A 20,316-nucleotide genomic window follows, 5' to 3' on the forward strand; every position below is an offset into this window, starting at 1 on the left:
TCGATATATCGTTAAATATCGATATATATCGAAAATTTCGATATATATCGATATATATCGAAAATATCGATATATCGAAAATTTTCGATATATATCGTATTTTCGATATAAAACGATATATCGCGATATAGGAAATTCATATCGTTATCGTATCGAAAACTTACGATACAGTATCGTATCGTATCGAAAATTACGATATATCGAAAATTCAATAATTTTTCGATATTTTTCAATACGATACGAGCGATATATCATTTTTTCGGTATTTTTTCCCGGCCCTAGGACTCACATCACTATAACTAACCATAAGGGCATGTTCAGTGCCTTTTTTTTATAATATTCAGATTTGTACCGACATTAGATTTGAAGCATCATGGCCGGAAGACTATTACATGGGATTTAGTTATCATGATATAACACTAGATTTGTTGAGTTAAATAAATTCATTGAATAAGTACATATTACAATATGACCAATTTAACCCCGTCTCAAAAAGTTGACTAATTCACATTTTCCCCGCTCAAGTGAAAAAATTGGGCGGCGATTTTGAAAATTTTCAAATAGGTGGTCACAAGGTATTCTAAACACTCGCAACGTCCTTGAGGAGATCGAATTCGCGATTCAAAACACACCAAGGTATGCATGAATCCTATTCCAGATTTTAGATTAATCTCCTCCCCATTCGATTCCCTCTCAGGAGGTTTGACCTCACTTTGCCTGATCATTTTTGTTTTATAATCAGTGTTTCTTGCATTGTCTGATGTTAATCTTGGATTATACCTGTTTGTTAAGTTTGACTCTTGAAATTTCATGTGAATTTATTTTGATACATTTTTCCATATCGATGCCCTAAATGTTTAAATTTGTGAATCTGGTACGAATTTACATAAATGCTAGCAATGGGTATTCCTCCAAATGCCTATTTGTGTGTGTTATGTTGTGGTTCTAAACTGGAATTTCTTTGCTGCAAAATGTCTATCGCGAATCGTGTAGTCGTTAGCTTTGGTTTCGGTAGTGACGGTTTGTTATTTCTCAGAATACGACACTACAACTCAGTTGTATCCCGATTATTCAAGTATTGATATGCTGAGTTGTTGATGTTTAAATGATATAATGAGCAGGGGAAACAGGGCCAGCGATGGCGAAGTTGAAGAAGGGCGATCGTTCTCGACGCATCCGGACATTACGCGAGGAAGAGATACTCGCGGCATCCTTGGTTGAACTCATTGCCCGAGGTTGGAGATCGGACAATGGATTTCACGCTGGTTATCTCCAAACTCCAGCGAATCGAAGACAGTATTCGCGCTGAATTCCCCAACATGGATCCCAGGGGTACACCTCATGTTACGAGAAAATTTCAGCTTGGAAGAAGGCTACAACCGCCTTCGAGGGATCTTGGCACGAACTGAGGTTGACTTCAATCCACATGAGAATTTCAAAATTGACTGCGATGACGAACAGTGGAAGCAGATTGTGAATGTGTTATTCCTTAACCTTTGAGTGGTCACAATTCCAACATATACACATGTTTGATTTTATAATATATAATAAAATTTTAAGAATAATTTCATATTAAAATAATTAGATGTAAATTACCACTATTCTTTTCAGTTGTCATATATCTAATCAATTATTTTTCGTAAATTTTATGTCAATGTACAGAGTACACAAGAAAATAAACTTAATGACCATCGACTAATCTGACTGATAGTACTAATTTGAATTACTCCTACCATTCACAAATTTAAGTTTTTTAACTGTTGTATTATCAAATTTTATTACGTTTTGTAAATATTCAGTCAATCTATATATCGAGTATATAAAGAAACCAACTTAATAGTTGGATGATTCTTACCTTTTCTTTTCTTTCATATAACTAGTTTAATTATATTTCATGTTTATCGAGCCAATATATGGATTGGATGAGTCCTACAGGAAATATTTTTTTTCCTTTTTAATCCATCTCACAATAATATGCATTTTCTAATTTTAAAACTCTTCACATTCTCTCTTACTTTATCAATATTGTATTAAAAGCTATATCCAACCTAAATTGTATATTCATTCTGATGGGACAAATGGAGTACTAATTTAAAGAGAATTTCCTAACGCATAAGAGCATGGATGTGGGCCCAGACCCACTTTTATTAATTTTTTACTCTCTGCTCCTTGGCAAGAGCACAACATTCACATCCATGCTCTTCGGCAAGAGCATGCTCAAGGGTCTCACCATTCTATTATTCAATTTAAATACTTTAATTACTAAAATTATTTTTACAATATTAAAATGCATTAAAAATACCCGATGCCATTACAAATTACTAAAAAATTAAAAATTACATAATTAAAATCCTAAAAATTGAGATTAAGAGAGTTATTTGGTATAGTGTCATTTTTTGTGTTTGAAACGAGTGTATTTATAGATGAAAGTATGTATTTTGGGATAAAAATAATGAAAAAATAAATTAAAAGTGGGGAAAATATTTTTTTATTAAATCTGAATTTTTCAGATTTTTTGAATATTTTTTTAAAATATTAATAATAAATGAGAAACCAACGGCCAACCAGAGCATGCCACGTCGGCTGGTCGTGCTCTTGCCGTTGACACGGACGTGCTCCATGCATCGAGCAGGGCCGTGCCGTCAGCAAGAGCACAGCGGCGAGCACGTGTCTGCTCTTGCCAACGGCACGAATGTCGTCCTTGATCAAGAGCACCGATGGGCATGCTCTAAAAATAAAAACTGATGTAGAAGAGGCGTTTAGCAAATCACTCATTCATACATACAAACATCGTGAAACAAAAAACATTGACTGTACAATCTCAGTTAAGTAAGAGGAGCACTTACCTTTTAGTTTGTCTCAACCATGATGATCTATTGTTAAAAATAGAAACACCCTTTACCTCAACTTCCTCTCTATCTTACTTTACTCTCTCCATTTAACATACAAATTACCAATGCTGTGACACCTAAGAAAGTGGTCATCTTCCTGTGGTGGAGTAAATTATATTAAATTTCAATTCTTCCGTCCCTATTCTGCCCTCCGTTAAAAAATAGGAAAGCCCGTCGACGCAGCTCAGAGAAAGAAGGCAGCGAAGGCGATAGTAGGGGTACTGTGAACCACGCTGGCCAAGCCCAAGCCCAAGCCCCCTCCGGAGCGGCGGCTTGGCCCTCAGCTGTCATAGGCATATTAACTCGCCAAGTAGCCTCATCATCACCTTCAGGTGTCCAAGCACCCTGATCAGCAGCGTTCAGCGGTGAAAAGATCCCACCGGAATGAAATACTTGGACACAAGTCATGAAAACAAATACGGCTGCAATAGGGACGAGCGTACACCATATTTTGGAAACACTGGGAGAGATGGCTACTGTGGACACTACATAGTTCGCTATAACAGCCATCAGAGACCCACACACAGCGCACCAGTAGGTTCGAATTGAGAATTTGGTCTTGGTTTCCGATCCACTGACGACGAGGGCGATTACAAGGGCAGCTAAAGAGAATGCTACGCTGTTAGTAAGAGCCCAGAAGTTGAACAGATACGGATGAGTGCTTCCGATCACCGCATGGCCGGCTTTGTAGATTCCTGTGTCTCCCTGCTGCCAAACTCCCCCGGGAGGGCTGGTGACACTCTGGAGTACAAACGCTAATACAGCGAGCATCACGCCCAATACCATTCTACCAGTTCTCAGGATATACTCCTCGCGTGTCGTCCTCCTCGTCTGGGTCGACCGTTGGCGCTCCACTCTCGCCACTCCTAGTAGATCCACCATTCTCCTACTCGTCTGGATCCACCGTTGGTGCTCCGCTGTCACCACTCCTAGTTCATCCACCATGGCGGGCTGAAGAGCAGTGTAGAGAGTATTAACTAGAAATTAGTTCCGAATATACTAATGCTTAAAGAATTTGCACTAATTGCTCATGCAAATTTATACTGTATTTAAACAATTATTTTACATATCTCCATAATATCATAATTTATTAAAATTATGAAATATAATTAGTTAGATATATGACAGTTGAAAAGAATAATGGTAAATAGTCATTTGCATCCGACTATTGTATTATAAAATCATTCTTAAAATTAAAAATTATAAAATCAAACACATATATACATAATTAAATTTATTAAATTATCATCCAACTAAATGATTACTATTATAAGTAACAAGTAATGAAATCAGAACATTCGAATTGAATATAAGAGAATTTATAGCATGCTTTCAAATCTATTCAAATTACGTATCACATATATTTTATAAATTTTAAATTAGATTTTGTAACGTACTATCATTTCTATATGTTAAACAGTTCTAATATTCAAGAGTTCTAAGACTTGATTACAAAGTCTTTATATTTTTTTATAGTAATTGTTTTTTTATGTTACGCTATAATTTTGGAGCTTAAAATTTTGTATTCACTTACACATTATTAATATAGATTTTAAAAGTAAAAAATACGAAAAGTTAATTTTAAGCTTAACTTTTGAGCCTAAGTGATCAGATAGATTAATTCAAAACCTAGATGTTTAATATTATAGCAAAAATTCAATTTTACTCAACTATATCCGCATCCTTTAGCTAACACGCACAGAGGAATTGTGGTGTCGTTGTAAATGGGTCGGAAATTGCAGCGGGGATTTGTATCCAAGAGATTGTTACGCGCACAAAAAAACTCTTGTCACTGTAGTGGGCCTAAAGAGTGATTTTTTTCAAAGGTGGCGGCTTGTTGCTTCTTCCATTCAGTAAATTTAAAGAAATTTCCGTTCAATTAGCATTGAGAAGAGTCGTACTGTAATTGCAGTAGGTTTAAAGAAATTTCTGTTCAATTAACATTGAGAAGACGTGTATTGTAAATGCGGGTTTAGAGCATCCACAGTAGGTAGTCCGTACCGTAGCCAGCCCTATACCAATTTGTAGTCTTCCACGTCAACATTTTATAGTCCTACCCATTCAAAACCTAGATATTTAAGATTAACGCTAAAATTATTACTATAATTTATTAAAATTCAATTTTACTCAACTACTATATCGAGTATAGCGGGTATGATCGATATCTTTAGATAACAAGCACAAAATAATGGTGGTTTTAATTTGTTGTAAATGGGTACGAAATTGCAGTGGGAATGGGTTTCGAGATATTATTACACCCACAAAGAGAACTCTATGTCGTTGCAACAAGATTGGTCCTAAAAAGATCGTTGTTCTGCAAACGTGAGGGATATTTGCATCCATTCTGTAGGTTGAAAGAAATTTACAAACAATTAAGATTGCGAAGACGCGTAAAGACTGTAATTGCAGGTTTCGAACATAAGAGTAAACTGTTTTAGTTTGATCTACAGTAAACGTTTTCTTATTATAAATGGTAGTAGTAAATAATACTCTTTCCGTCCCTTAAATTTTGTCACAATTTGACCGGGCATGAATTTTAAGATATAAATGGAAAGTGGGTCGAAAAGTTAGTGGAATGTGGATTATACTTTTAAAGTATTAGTTTTATAATAAAATGTGAGTGTGATTGAGTTAGTGGAATATAGGGTCCACTACCGTAAAAAACTGAAATGTGACAAATTTTGTGGGATGGACAAAAACGAAAAAATGTGACAAATTTTTAGTGACAGAGGGAGTAAAGTATTTAGTCTGTTTTACTCGCATTTTAATATTTCTTTCATCCCACGTAAATTGAACTTCTTTTATTCCAAATAAGATTTTATGTAATGTTATTTTGTGAATTGAGTGAAAAGAAAATAAAACAAAGATCAATTATATTTTTATTTTAGAAAATTATGTCTTTTTATGTGAGGCATTCCAAAAAATAAAATTAATTACTTTAAGACAAAATTATGTATAAAAAATTATGCATACAAGGAATATATTATATAGTACTATTAAACTTGTAATTTACTCATATTATCAACAACTTATAATTTCGTTATAAGAAATAAGGTTGCTAAATCAGTCATGTTAAACATTATACAGGTGCAAGCTCCATTTATATTGAGTTTACCAAATTAAACCACAGAATCGTTTTGGAAGATTATTAGATGCTTTAAGAAGATTATATATAAAGTCTATGCCGCTTGCAAAAGAGGAAGAAATCCGACAATTAGTTGGATCCCCATTTAAATCAGTTCATTTATTTATTTTTTTAAAAATAGTTGGAGTAGCTAGTTGGGCTCTAAATCATGTACAGAACAGGCTGCTGGTGTTGGCTGGGTTAGCAGGGATGGCACTCCAGTTATTGCGCAACATACCCGGTGGCAAGTGGCTGCATGATACATCATCTCACAAGGCGGGTGAAGCCATAATCGCATCTACTCATCCAAACATGTACAGATTTTTTGTGCTTACTAACGGCATAGCATTCGGTTCAGCCCTCCTCGCAATCTTCCTCATCACCATATGGCCAACCAGAAGCAAATTACCTAGTCATACCGCATCGTCTGCCACATGGGTTTCGCTGGTAGCTATCGCAATGAGTTATGTAGGATCCACTATGGCAATCGCTCCCCATACCAAATCAATAATAGCCGATCCTATTGTTCCTATACTAGCAATGCTTGGCTCCATTCTCATCACTCTACTCATATCGGCCTTTTATCCTCTGATGTTGTTTTACTCGGGCCGGGGGACCAACATCCAGCTTAATGAAGATCTCACAATCCATCATCAAATTTGCCAACTCTTTGAGACATTGCTTTTCTACTCTGCCATTTTGCTCAAGTCCTTGACAAGCTTTGTTCTTGCACAAGCTAAACCCTTTCGCTTATTACTCGTGTGAAAAATCTCTTCTTAAACTCCAAACTGCAGCACCTTTACGGGTGCGTGAATAAGTGTCGTTGTGCACTCCTATCATATTTGATAGTATATGTTATGTACTACTTTCTATTTTGATACTCCATATGTTATGCACTTTCTTCTATGTTAACGCTGCATATTCTTGTTTATACCAACATTTCATATCATATGGGCGAGCTACCAAATTCACCAAGCAGATTATGTCACACTAAATTGCGCAGGAATTCTTTCTTCTGTCTCAAAATGCTTTTCTATCACATGTATTAAAAAACAAACAAAACACAACATACCAAAATGAATCACTACAGCCATGAATGATAGCATATGTAAATTCATATTTCAGCTAATCATGGGGGGACACCTAATACAGATGGTGGCCGAGCCGAAGCATCAAATTCTCACAATACACACAAGAAAAACACACCCACGAACCTAAATCATCTGCTGAATGCAAATTGCAAAAACTAACATCTTTAACTGATTCAAATCAAATTGGGAGAATTTGTACCTACTAGAAATTTCCAAGGACGTTTGAAAAGCGATAATAGATCCCATAGTTGATTTTATTTTAAAAACACATACCAGTATCAAATACTAGTATATTGGTACCTATGATTCATTAGTACATCTAGGTTTTCCTAATTGTTATTTGAGGAATAGATTTAACCTAGATGCAAATCTATCTATCTACTCCCTATAATATGAGAGACTCTAATTGGGAATATACAACATATTCCCTATCTCTCTACTCCCTATATATATGGGAGACTCTTATAGTGAATATACAACATATTCTCTTCTTATATGTATTTATACTTTGCTGCTTACAAATACCTTTCTGATCAACTCATAATTTCTTAAGAAGTTTAAGAAGCACATATACTCGTATTTAAAAATAATCAAAGAATTGACAGATGTAAAGCCTAATAACCTGTATATGCAGTTCAAGAACGGTCCAACCCTCTGGTTCTACAAATATGTACTGTACTAAATATTTGGTGAAACTCCTTGTCCTGAAATCTGACAATGAAAAATGTTACACAATCCGTTCCATAGTAATAGAGTTCCCTTTTAGTAAAAGTCAACACATTTTTCCACACCTATTTTACTCTCTCTTACTTTTTTCTCTCTTCATCTCTCTACCTTTTTTATTTTCCACTTTATTCTTCTTTTACTTAACTCACCTAACACAATTTTTCTTAAATCTCCGTGTCGAAAAGAAATGCCTCCATTACTATGGAACGGAGGGAGTACCACTAGTATATAATATGAATGAAATCTTATAAGCAGGTTCATGCATTCTGTATCATATTTATTTATCAATGGCATGCACACAATTTCTGAATGGTAAAGAAAGGAAGGCAAAGATACATCAAGAGGATCTACGTCATCCTCATCTTGTCTTCAATAAAGGCGCAGTATTCTAGGTCCCTTAGCTTCCACCCATCCTCCATAGGTTGGGGTCTCATGCAAGTTTGTAGTATCTTTTGTTAATTGATGAGTTTCCTTTGTAGTACATGTCAGATAGAGGCACATTTGTTCCCTTTCAATATGGTAATCAGGATCGAAGCTAAACCAGCATACCTGTTGATCATTAAGACAATTTCACACACCTAAGGTATAACTATTAATAGTGCACGGACACCACAGAAGATGCAGGAAGCTTTAGCTTATAATTAAACTCAAACCAGAAATAATATAACAAACAGCTATTAGGTAGTTATGGTCATATTTTTCATTTTTGGTCCAAATTCAACTGCTGAGTCATGCAGACCAATTACCATATTCACCATGATATAGTTAAGCTAGGTGGCCATGAAGTCTGGGCCAACCTAAATTAAGTATGCTAATTCAAGTGAACAAGACCTGAAGGTTATTCAACTGGAGAACAAGACACTAGGAAGATTTGTCAATATTTAGCAGCAGTGGTCCAAAATTAGGAATATCTGACCGAACTAAGATCTTTGAACAGCCCAAGTGCCTACATCATGTCTTCGGCAGTTGAGGCCTTTTTCTTAAGCCAACTATTGAACCTATATACGAAATTTAGTGGTGTAACCTCTTCATCTCTTCATCTCCATATCGAGGCTCTATTCCGGAGAATTTCACTGCGCGAGAATCTACACGTGCAGGTGTTCCAGTTTTTAACCTGCCTGTCACAAATCAAAGCTTCTGTAGATTTCCTGCTGGCGCAGAAGTTCTGCCAACCCACTCGTGAAGGTCCCAGTAGTGAGAACAACTGAAGGTGCATAAAACTTCATGCCAAAGAATGTCTGAATGCATTCTACACTGTCATTCTTCCCTACATTACTTCTCTAATGGAAAATTGAGGAGTACTGAGCATATGAGCCGATAATTAGACAATGAAAGCAACAAATAACAGTGACATCTCAGATCAAACACAAAACTCTATCCTTGACTCATTGTATTGCAACACTATAATAATTTAACAGATAACAAGAAGCTTCAGCTGCTCAGCAAAAAATTTAACATAATTCGTCTTCAGATGAAGTAATATCTACTATGGCAGCAATTACTGAACCAGAGATAAAAGAAGTCAAGTTTACTCATAAGTCATAAGTTTAAGCAAACACTTCAGTTATCTTTCATCATGGAAGGATGGATGAAATTGACTTTCCACAATCTTCTTCATTTCAAAAGCATACTCCCTTTTATCGGTTTGAGGCTTTGAGCACATAATGCTCTGACAGCAGGTTGAGAGATTTAAAAGACGCTTTTGCAAGTAACACCAGAAATACAGACATCATATCCATTCATTTACGTAATAAACAAGCTGGCGGAAGAGAGCGGAAACATTGTCTACCAGTCAGAAACACACATGTGATATTGGAACATCCTGTATTCAATCTTCTTAATACTTTTGATATCTTCTTATTGTCATCAACTCATCGTATTGACGAACCTTATTCATTACATCACTCATGTGTATGTTATTCCAATTAGTGCAGTTCATGGTGTTGTGGCACCAGCCAAACAAAGCATGCCTATTCAATCACAACGCAGTGTTCTAATTACTTATTTATTTTCCCTCATTGGCTCCACTTACAAACTAATCAGAAGAAAACAATTTACACCGACCTTCATAACCCAAAATAGGATGGCATAGCTTAAAGAAACTTGAGTAATGTCATGACAATCAACTGATATACATTTTACGTTTGGTATTCTACGTGAACATCATGTACAACAAGAGCATCACACAATTATCATGGTTAATTTAATGTTAAGAATACTAATATAAAAGGCCCAATTTTACTTATCTGCTATTTTAGTGTATTCAACACTAAGTGCATCCGCTTCATGGACAAGTTGAGACTTTGCAGGTCCACCAACAGATGGATTGCATGGTTGTATAATTGTATTCAACACTACTTGGTGCAAAAATAATGTGAATCTGAAGCACATATAAGATGTTTTTCCCTAAAAAAAAGAAACCATGAATTTGAGATAGTCCTACCATTGCACTCAATACTCGCAATGGCAATAGTATTTGATAACATTCAATGATAAACATACTGAAAATACAAAACAAGCATACTGAATGAATCACTACAGGCATTAATATATGTAAACTAATATTTCAGTTAGTCATGAGAAGTCACCTGATACGGGCATGGGCGGAGCCGGCATGTATGGAGCACGGTCAAATGCCCCCCTCATGCCTTCAACACTATTGTATTTTTATATATAAATTCTCAATTATATTAACAAACTACACTAAATGCCCCTCTCAAATGCATAAATCTACATACTAGTATATTTTTGCCCCTCTTCAAGTTGAAATCCTAGCTCCGCCCCTGGATACGGGTGGTGGCCAAAGCATCTAATTAACACAAACACGAACCTTAACAATCTGTGTATTGCAAAAACTTACCTACCAAACTGATAAACATATTAAAAATACAAAACTAGCCAACAAAATGAATCACTACATGCATGAATGGCATATGTAAACGCATATTTCAGCTAATTATGAGAGGATACCTGATACGTATAGCGGCCGAAGCATCAAATTCACACACATAAACAATCTGCTTAATGCAAAAGCTAACATCTCTAACTGATAAACATATTGAAAATACAAAACTAGCAAACTAAATAAACCACTACAGGTACGAATGGCATATGCCAACTCACATTTCAACTAATCGTGAGAGGTTACACATGCACAAAAAACCTCATCCATTTGCTTAATGGTAAACTAACATCTCTAGCTTATAAGCACACCAGTACATGCATGAAAGAGCACCAATAACAATTCGCATTCCAGCTAACCATAAGATGCTACCTGTCTACCTGATACGGCCGATGGCCGAAATTGTACTCGTAAACATCGTCTGCGACATCGCTCATGCCGGATGCTTCAATCGCCACTGCATCCACGCCAGCCTCCATCTGCGAGTATCTCTACTGGAACCGAAGCAAAAAATTGAGCACCAGAAAACTTGTAATTAAACACGCAAACAAACAAGCTCACCGATCCACCAATGCCACTGTAGAAATCGAGTAAACGCCATGGCGTCTCTGTCTCTCTGCTTCACCCTCTCCATTGATTTTGGAATAGAGTGTCAACAGAATCTCTCAATTTTGTATTTTCAATATCGAATTGTATCCGATATATGAGAACTCAAAAGCAGAGTTGGGCCGTTTCAATATCCTAATTAAATATAATTAAATAAATAATTCATCTCACATCCAAATATATATATTTCCATCCCTAATTGCAATAACTAATTTTTTTTTGCCTCGTCATTAGAATAAAAATACTAATACTAATAATAACGTAAACATACTATTATTATCTATTTAGCTGAAATTTGACATTGGCATTGGTTGTGTGTGCCTGAAATGAATACTATTATGGGCCGATTTAATTATCCTATTGGGCCGTCAGCAACAATGTCAGTTATTTCCAAAGCTAAAATGATCCAATAGTTTATTTATTTATAAGACAAATTTGGTCATTAGTAGATTAATTTTCACTAAATTGTAGTTTTAACAAAAATGAACATTGTCATTTGACATCAATGCATAAATTGGTACTTAAATATCTCTCTATCTATACATATATAAAAGGGGAGTTTTGGAGAAAATAACAAAATTGCCATTATGAATTTTCAATAAAATTTATTAAAATTAAAATATGTTATTTATTTGTGTAGTGGAGGGTGATAATGGGGAGCCTTTGGCTTTCTAAATTTCGTAACCTCTATTATATTAATTTAATTGTTTATGATCTCTTCATTCCATGACTTCTGATATTCTAATTTTGTACCTATAAAAAGCATAGAATTATAGGATTATACATCAATAAACGTATTTTTCTTCATTCTCTCTCAAGTTCTTGATATTTTATTGTGCATTTTTAGAAGCATTGATCGGGCTGATCAATAGAAGATGATAATGGAGAAAAAACAAATGGAAGGCCCCGGAACAGATTTTGCAATTCAAGGTGAAGTGCGTTTTTCAAGTATTATTAGTACCCAATTGTAAATAGAAATATTATGATCTTTTAGTACACATTATGGTCTATTCGTTCTCCTCCATTGTTTCGTTTGCATGGACAAAGCTGTCCTTTTGTATTTATGAACTTAATTTTCTCTTGTATTTTGTTATTTGAATAGTTTTGAGTTTTTATATTTCTATTGTTCAATTTTAATAACGTTGTGGAGTAATTTTTACTTTTCTTTTTTGTGTTGTTATCGTTTTTATGTCTTATTTGGTTTTCGATTATTTCTCCTCATTATTCATTTTTAAAAAATGTTTGGATCGTGCATCGCACGAGGGTAAAAACTAGTTAATTTAATTTGGAAGATTATATTATGAGATTAAATATGTAATGAGATTCAATATCGCAATTCAATCATAATAATTAGTCTTAACTAACCTCATATGACTATAATAATCTAACAACTCAATTTTAAATTATACCCCATCTTAATATTATTTTATTTAGGAAACCGAATATAATATAGCCACGAGTTGTTTAAACATAATAGACTAGTCTTCTTCATGTATATTAGTTTGAATGATTTATTGTTTTTTTGGCACGGATATAATATTACTAATATATTTATTGTTATTATTTGGTAAATGCAGGGATATTTTTCTCAACAGTTTTTTTTAAGAGGTTTTTTATAATTTAGACCTTCTTCGTACGATCAAATTACTTGGTCGTCAGTAGTATTATTTTTTTTTTCACTTTCGAATAAAAAAATATTACTGTATTGTATATATTTATTCTCCCAACAATTACAAAAATATAAACAGGTAAAAATATTACTAGTATTCGTCAAAATAAAGAGTAAAGACACACAGTCTCTCACACACATAGTCACATTTTCTGTGGAGAGGAGCAGCTCAGTCAGCTGCACCGTTTGGTAAGGGCTCAAAACCCTAGCACAGATTCTACTCGATTCTCCTCGTTCTTCGCTCGACACTCTGAATTCATGCTGTAGTCTGATTTTTGCTGATTGTGTCTTGTTCTGGCTCTCCGTTTAGGATTCTGAGGTAGAAATTGATATTTTTGTTGCAAATATTTTCTGCTTTCTTGCGAATCTAGATTGCTGGTGTTGGCGTCATGTATAGGGTTGATTTTGAAGTAATTCGTTTTTTGGTGTTTAATTAAGCTGAATAGCTCTGCTTGGGGTTTAGGGTTTCAGTATGTTTATGGATTAGTTATTGTGCGTTTGCCTGCTTGTCGATGAAATTTGATTTGATATTTTCTTGCTTTGTGATTTGTCGCATTATCATCTGCGTGTAGTTGATTATTACTCCAATGATTTTTACTTGAAATATTTGTAGGATGGTTATCTTTGTTAGGAATTTCGTTAGACTGTGATGTAAGTTGTTATACTATGAAAATCCTAACAAGTAACCATGTTGTAGTGTGTTGGATCTGAGTGGCTGTAGGATTTCTGTTTACTATTTTCTCAAGTGAAATGATCTTCGTGTTTGTGCTGCAATTACCTTTGTTGTAAGTTGTGTGCTTTGATCTGAGATCGGTTTGTCCTATTGAAATCAGTGTGAGCTGGTGAATCCGGAGTGCGTGAAAATGAGCAAGGGGAAAGTGTTAGTGTTCTTGGATGTCTCAATTGACGGAGATCCTTATGAGAGGATGGTTTTTGAGGTATTATGTTCTTTTACCTTTGGATGAATTTATTTGTGAAACTCGATAAATTCACATTATGTTTCCCCATATACAGCAGTTTTCCCCCCTATAAACCGATGTTTTGATCCCATGTCGTTGTTCACTGATGTAATGCAGCTCTTTACTGATCTTGCTCCCAAGACTTGTGAAAATTTCCGCGCACTTTGCACTGGTAATTTCCTCCATTTTCCATATGCATTGCATATCATGCCCCGGTACTCATAAACTTGAACATGCATGAGTCCTGATTTTTCTTTACCTTATGTAACTTCCTATATATTTCCTTAAACCATTGACCTTTCATGATTGATGGTTTTAGTGAAGTCGCGATGCAGCTATCACTGGTTTGTCAAATAATGTGTTAATAAGTTTCCTTGAAATGTCCCATTTTTTTTATCCTCCATCCATCCATCAATCCTTTGTTCAGCGTGGTATATTTGTTATTCTTATTCTTGACCTCATTTTTGTTTTTGCATTTCTGCAGGAGAAAAAGGTGTTAGTGTTAAAACTGGAAAACCACTACACTATAAAGGAACATTTTTCCATCGTATTATCGAAGGATATGTGGCTCAGGTATGTTAGCTGCTTTCTGAATATTTTTAAAAAAATGCTTAAAGATCCGAGTTCTATATGATGTATTTGCTCTGGCCATTGTATTGTTATAGCATAAATGAGAAGTGACTTTGTGTTTTAGCCAGTTATCCTTGTTTATCCTGTGACAGGGCTGATGGTCATGACTGCATTTCTTGTGATATAGTTTTAAGGTTGTACTTATTGAATTGTCCATTTTTATGATTTACTGAAACATGCTTAAAAGCACCCAATGCACTGTCTTTGTAGTTATGTTTTGACAGCCTCAAATTATTTTGCAGGGAGGGGACTTTCTTCGGAAAGATGGTAAGTTATATGTGAGCATTGGTGTTATGCATGCCATCATCATTCTCTATAAAGGTTACTGAACTGAAATTATTTCAACTTTGCAGGTAAACATGGGGAAAGTATATATGATGGAAAGTTTCCAGGTATGAAACTTTCTTGGTTTCATCTTTGTTTTTCTAGTTTATCATCTGGGGAGAACTGGTAATACTTAGAATAAGAAATGTATATCTGACATTTAAAACCTATATTTGCATCTCCTAGTTCAGAGAGATAGGCATATCATTTGCATATGTTTTTCTTTTATCAACTTCTTTTTCTCTTGAGAACAAGTGGATTTCCTTTCTATTGCCTGTGAAGGTAGGGGATGACTTTGACATTATTCTCGCTGCATTGGAGCTTCAGTTCACATGAGAAAATTTGTTTTCTCTTAATATGGTAGGGAATGTAAATGTTCTTGCCTGCATTGTTTGGCATATATTTTGAATCTTATAGAACATGCGACTTGGTTTACAAGTGTCCAGACACTGTTCCTAAGTTGTGTTGATCCCCTTTTAAGCTCTATCATACATCAATCTTTAGATTATACTTCAGCACACATGATTCCTGTTCAGCTCTATCATACATCAATCTTTAGATTATACTTCAGCACACATGATTCCTGTTCAGCAGCATACCAAGTGATATGATAAGCCAATGCAAAAATGATTATTAGAGTTGCTGAACCTTGGTTCCGTGCTTGTCCTTGCATACTAGTAGCCTAGTATGCAAGGACAAGCACGGAACCCTGGTATGCTTGGAACATGATGCTTAACACTACTAGCCCTTCACTGCAACTCTAGATGATGTAGAATATAATTTGTTTGGCGACCATAACAACTTCTGTTGGTTATGTGATTTTGAAATTTGAAGCCAGATCATAGCATTAACCTTGTGCTAGTGTCATTGAAAGCTGACCAAATTGTATCACATTATTGACCTGAATAGTGATCCAACATTGTAAAACTGTAGTTTCATGTTTTAACTGCAAAATTTGTTGATATGCATGGAACAAGACACTTAACACACGGGTATGGTTAAAAAGCCTGCATGGTTTTTGATTTCTGTACATCATTTTCATGTGGTGCATTTGTATAAAACTTATTGTTGCGTTATTGTCCAGTATTAAACATAAATCGCTAATATAACTGTTTTCTGTTTTCCAGACGAGTCTACGAAACTGAGACATGATGGGCCTGGTTTGTTATCTATGGCTGTTGCTGATCGCGACGAGCGGGGCTCTCTCTTCAGTATCACCTTTAAGGCTGATCATCACCTTGATAGGTTTTTATTCTTTTCTTTCAAATGCTGGACTGCTTTTTCTGGGCTGGGCATCTGATAGCTCACATGCATCTCTTTGTACTACATATCTTTGTTCAGAAAATAGATCTATTTTATTTAAATCCAAATCCTTATGAAACTTGTGAAATAATTTGTATCCTTGCTTAAAAAATTTTGTGAGTCGCTGTGTGATTGACGAGAATTCATGACAACCATATATACCATGTAGTGATGCTTTTCTAGCTGTGTGGCATGACTATTATTTCATGTATTACCCTTAGTTGAGCGTTGTTTGTATGATCGACAGGAAAAATTATGTCTTCGGCAAACTTGTGAAAGGCCATGAACTGCTGAAGAAGATGGAAAATGTTGGAGATGAGGAGGGAAAACCTACTGTGACTGTGAAAATTGTCAATTCTGGAGAACTGCACGATGGTAGGAAGTTAACCTGTTTCAGGTTTATGTATAATTAACAATTATTAATGGGAATGTTATTGTGATATGAGCTGTAGCTAGGTGCTCTGCTACCTAGTCTCAATATATGTTTTTGACTCTGTCTTTGTAGTTCTTGTCGAACATCTTTTTCATTGTTTTACTGCTCACTTATGATAAACTGATTCCTGGAGTGTACAGATAAAAAAAAGGGGAATAAGTTGAAAACAGGAAAGGATGTGGCTGAGGAAAACAATCAAGAGGCAAAACACAAGGGTAAGCACAAGAAGTCATCAAAGAGGAGGAGGAAAAGAAGGAAATACTACAGTTCTGAATCTGAGAGCTCAACAGAAAGCGATATGGATTCTTCAGAACCTGATACTGAGTCTGATTCAGATGATTCTTCCTTAAGTGACTCTAGCTCTTCAAGTGATGATAGGCACAAGAAACGAAAGAGATCTAAGAGGGACAAACATAGGCGTGGCAAGAAAAAGGATAGACGACATGAAAAGCGACGCAGGAGGCGCGATAGAAAGTCAAAACGTAAATCTAAAAGGTCAGCAGTATGATTTTGTTACACCTTAGATGCTGTGCTCTTTCATCTTCTAGACGTTTGTACATGGCTCCCTAGTTAAACAACCTTAGCTCTCCAAATTGGAGATGAAATTCCTGCCTGTCAGTACGTTGGTAGTGTCTAAATTTTGACTTCCTTAGTGATATCATTTCAAAGTCCAAAGTACAAATTTTGCTATGCATACCCCAAAATCTTAGTAGCTGTGATGAGTCCCACTTAGAACGCATGTTTGAACTTCAAGCCATTAGAGGTCGAGTGAACTGGTTGGTGGTCTCTGTCTAATTATTTTTATGTTTTGCAATATGTTATAGGGGTAGTTTTTCTGATAGTGAGAGCGAGAGTAAATCTGGAAGTAGCTCTCAAGATGATGCTGCAGTTGGTGCTTCTGATGGGAAGCATAAACCCTCTGGTAAGATATTAACCATCCTCTTAGGAGGTCTTTTTTCTTTCCATTTGTACTCATGCTTAATGTTTTAATGTTCCATCTTTCCTGAAGGAAATCAACTGCTCGAGAGAGAGAACGCAAAGCTTAATCATAAGAAAGGGGAGGCAGACATTTCTGACAAGGAAGAGGGTGAGTTCCCAAGGGAAAATGGAGACCATCAAAGTAATGGAAATGGAGTAGGAATTGGATCTGACCGAGCTGCTGATAGACACCCTGATGTATTGGATGATCTCCCAAGCAAATCTAGGTCTGCACCCCTATAATTCCTGTTCATGTATGTTTGTGCTTATTCTCTAAAAACTGGTGATTTATTGGATCTCTAATTGGCAGGAGTCGAAGCTTGAGTCCTAGAAGATCCATGAGTAAAAGCATGAGCCTCAGTCCGAGAAATGCTGGCAAAAGTCCTAGGGCCGGTGCAAAAAAAAGCAGGAGTCGGAGTCCTAGTGGCAGGAGAAGCCCACAGTATTATGGCAGAAGCAGGAGCAATTCTCCTGTTAGAAGTAGTCGCAGCAGGAGTCCTGCAAGGAGCAACAGGAGAGGGAGTCCCAGCATGAGCCCACCAGCTAGGTCTCGTTCTCAACAAAGTCGTAGTAGAAGTAGAAGTGCCACCGGATCTCCTCAAAGAGGAAGAGTGGTTCAGAGCCCAGTAAGGAACTCATCCAGAAGATCACCATTGAAATCAGTCAGCCGTAGTCCCGTGAGATCTTCTCGGCGAAGTCCAAGCAGGAGCTCGGGCAGACCTTCTCGAAGGAGCATAAGCAGGAGCAGGAGCCCAGTTCGATTGACCCATCGAAGTGTCAGCAGAAGCTCTGGTAGGGTCCCTGTTAGGAGAAGCCCTAGTCCAAGTCCAGTGAGGGCGCCTAGAAGGACCAATCGACGCAGCTTCTCAAGGAGTCCGATAAGCACAGGCCACCGGGGTAGGTCACCTGTCTCTGACCGTCGTAGGAGCTCGTCGAGAAGTCCTTCTGCTGATGGATCACCCAAACGCATTAGAAGAGGAAGGGGATTCAGTGACCGATACTCATATGTCCGGCGTTACAGGAGTCGCTCTGCTGAACGGTCTCCTATTAGGTCATATCGCTATGGTGGTAACCGTGACCGGTGAGGAACACTTTCTACTTGTATTCTAAACCCATGAATATTATTCCTTGCTTAATGTTTCTTTTATTATATTCTGGCAGATACTCTAATTACCGAAGGTCCCCTAGGCGTTATCGGACACCACCTCGAGCGAGAACACCCCCAAGGTTTGCCTTCCTTTACGTAATTTAAAAAATTTCTACTCCCTACATCCCAAGTTAATAGACCTTTTTGGGATGCCTCAAGCTAAATGAGTCATTTTCTCTTTTGGCAAAATTCAACCATCTTACTTCATTCTCTCTTTTGGCAAAATTCAACCATCTTTCTTCTCTTCGCTTAACTCACTCACTAAACACCATTTTCTTAAATCTTGTGCAGAAAGAAATATCTCGATTAACTTGGGACAAATTGAGTAGTATTTTTGTTCATTTTATACATTAATTCTCATGTTCCTGCTGAAACTGTGCAGATATAGGGGCAGGAGAAGTAGGACCCGCAGTCCGAGCGTCTCTCGCAGTCCAATACGCTACCGTGGCCGTCGCTATAGCCGCAGCCGCAGCCCTGTTCGTAGCCGGTCCCCTTACCGTGGCTCACCACCAGCACGTCCTGAAAGGCGGAGGTCACCTTCCCCAAGCAGGAGCCCCAGCCCATCCGCATCACGTTCACGATCACCACGTGGTTCAGAATCCCCGAAGCGCTCGGATAAAGGTCGTTCGAGGTCTTCCTCCGGTAGCCCCCCTCGCAAGACAGGCCTGGTCTCCTACGGCGATGGCTCACCCGATTCAGACCGTGATTGATTTTGCGCTATGCTGTGTGATCTCGAGTTTTACTTATACGAGTAGTTTGTCGAAATATTCGGAACCCGGAGCAATACTTAAGCGAAGGCTAGCTTCTTGTGTGTATGGAACAATGTTGTTTTTAGACTTTGAGCTGAAGAGATGTTGGGCTTGCAATCTCTTTCGTTACGTGGAAACTATATTTTTACCCAATGTTAGGATTAATTTCTCGACATTCCAGTGTTTTTTTAGTTTTAAGCCAAATTTTATCGAATTTTCTTTTACTTGTTGAAGGACGACTTGAAAAGCTCAATTTCCTTCCTTCTACTTGGTTATTAGTGTCTAGTTTTGGTACAAGAAATGTGATGTTATAAATGTTATGTGAGCATTAAATTTGGTCCACTCATCTCGTTTAGGTCATATTAGTACTTCCTCCGTTAGCCAGTCACTTTTGCGCATTCATTTTATAATATTGATAATAAATAGTTTAAGTGAAGAAATGGTAAAGTAAGAGAGAGAATAACTTAGATAAGACTCTTCTCGACATTATTCTCTCTTACTTTACCATTTCTCCACTTTAACTAGTATTTATTATCATTTTTACAAAGTGAGTGCGCAAAAGTGACCGAGACTCCTAATGGCAGACGAAGGGAGTAATATTTATTTTATTTGTTTTCCGTGTTTTGTTTTTAAATATTAAAAGGTTAATTGTTTATAAAATCATAAAAACTAAGTTATTTTTTATTTATTATGTACCTTTCAAAATTTCAATTGCAAACTAGTGTTCAGCAAATTCTCAGTTTTTCGTTGTACTAAATTTGTTTTGTTTTAATTTTAATTTCTTA

General features: G+C 36.4%; 1 protein-coding gene and 1 long non-coding RNA gene across 5 annotated transcripts; one reads left to right on the forward strand and one right to left on the reverse strand.

Annotated features, from left to right (window-relative positions):
* Nucleotides 1–8,011: 8,011 nt before the first annotated feature.
* On the reverse strand, nt 8,012–11,394 carry LOC148924145 (uncharacterized). 2 transcript variants are annotated; one of them, XR_016130549.1, is made up of 3 exons: nt 11,296–11,394; nt 8,857–11,228; nt 8,012–8,381 (listed from the first exon to the last, which is right to left on the reverse strand). It is a non-coding gene; the product is annotated as an uncharacterized LOC148924145 (long non-coding RNA). The 2 variants fall into 2 exon arrangements; XR_016130548.1 differs by having other exon boundaries at nt 8,012–11,228.
* Nucleotides 11,395–13,087: 1,693 nt separating this feature from the next.
* Nucleotides 13,088–19,764, forward strand: LOC125187831 (Cyclophilin-like peptidyl-prolyl cis-trans isomerase family protein). 3 transcript variants are annotated; one of them, XM_048084475.2, is made up of 14 exons: nt 13,088–13,198; nt 13,843–13,947; nt 14,086–14,140; nt 14,453–14,541; nt 14,841–14,865; nt 14,952–14,990; nt 16,050–16,167; nt 16,472–16,599; nt 16,798–17,152; nt 17,482–17,579; nt 17,667–17,862; nt 17,946–18,716; nt 18,797–18,862; nt 19,165–19,764. In XM_048084475.2, the coding sequence occupies exons 2-14, from the start codon at nt 13,873–13,875 to the stop codon at nt 19,490–19,492; spliced, it is 2,343 nt and encodes a 780-aa protein (XP_047940432.1). In that variant the 5' UTR covers nt 13,088–13,198; nt 13,843–13,872; the 3' UTR covers nt 19,493–19,764. The 3 variants fall into 3 exon arrangements, with proteins under 3 accessions (XP_047940432.1, XP_047940434.1, XP_047940435.1); XM_048084477.2 differs by having other exon boundaries at nt 13,187–13,328; XM_048084478.2 differs by lacking the exons at nt 13,088–13,198; nt 13,843–13,947; nt 14,086–14,140; nt 14,453–14,541; nt 14,841–14,865 and adding an exon at nt 15,205–15,282.
* Nucleotides 19,765–20,316: the final 552 nt, after the last annotated feature.

Source organism: Salvia hispanica, chromosome 5, assembly GCF_029641045.1.
Source record: "Salvia hispanica isolate PSC_SH4W2 chromosome 5, Shi_PSC_v1, whole genome shotgun sequence".
Taxonomy (NCBI): domain Eukaryota; kingdom Viridiplantae; phylum Streptophyta; class Magnoliopsida; order Lamiales; family Lamiaceae; genus Salvia; species Salvia hispanica.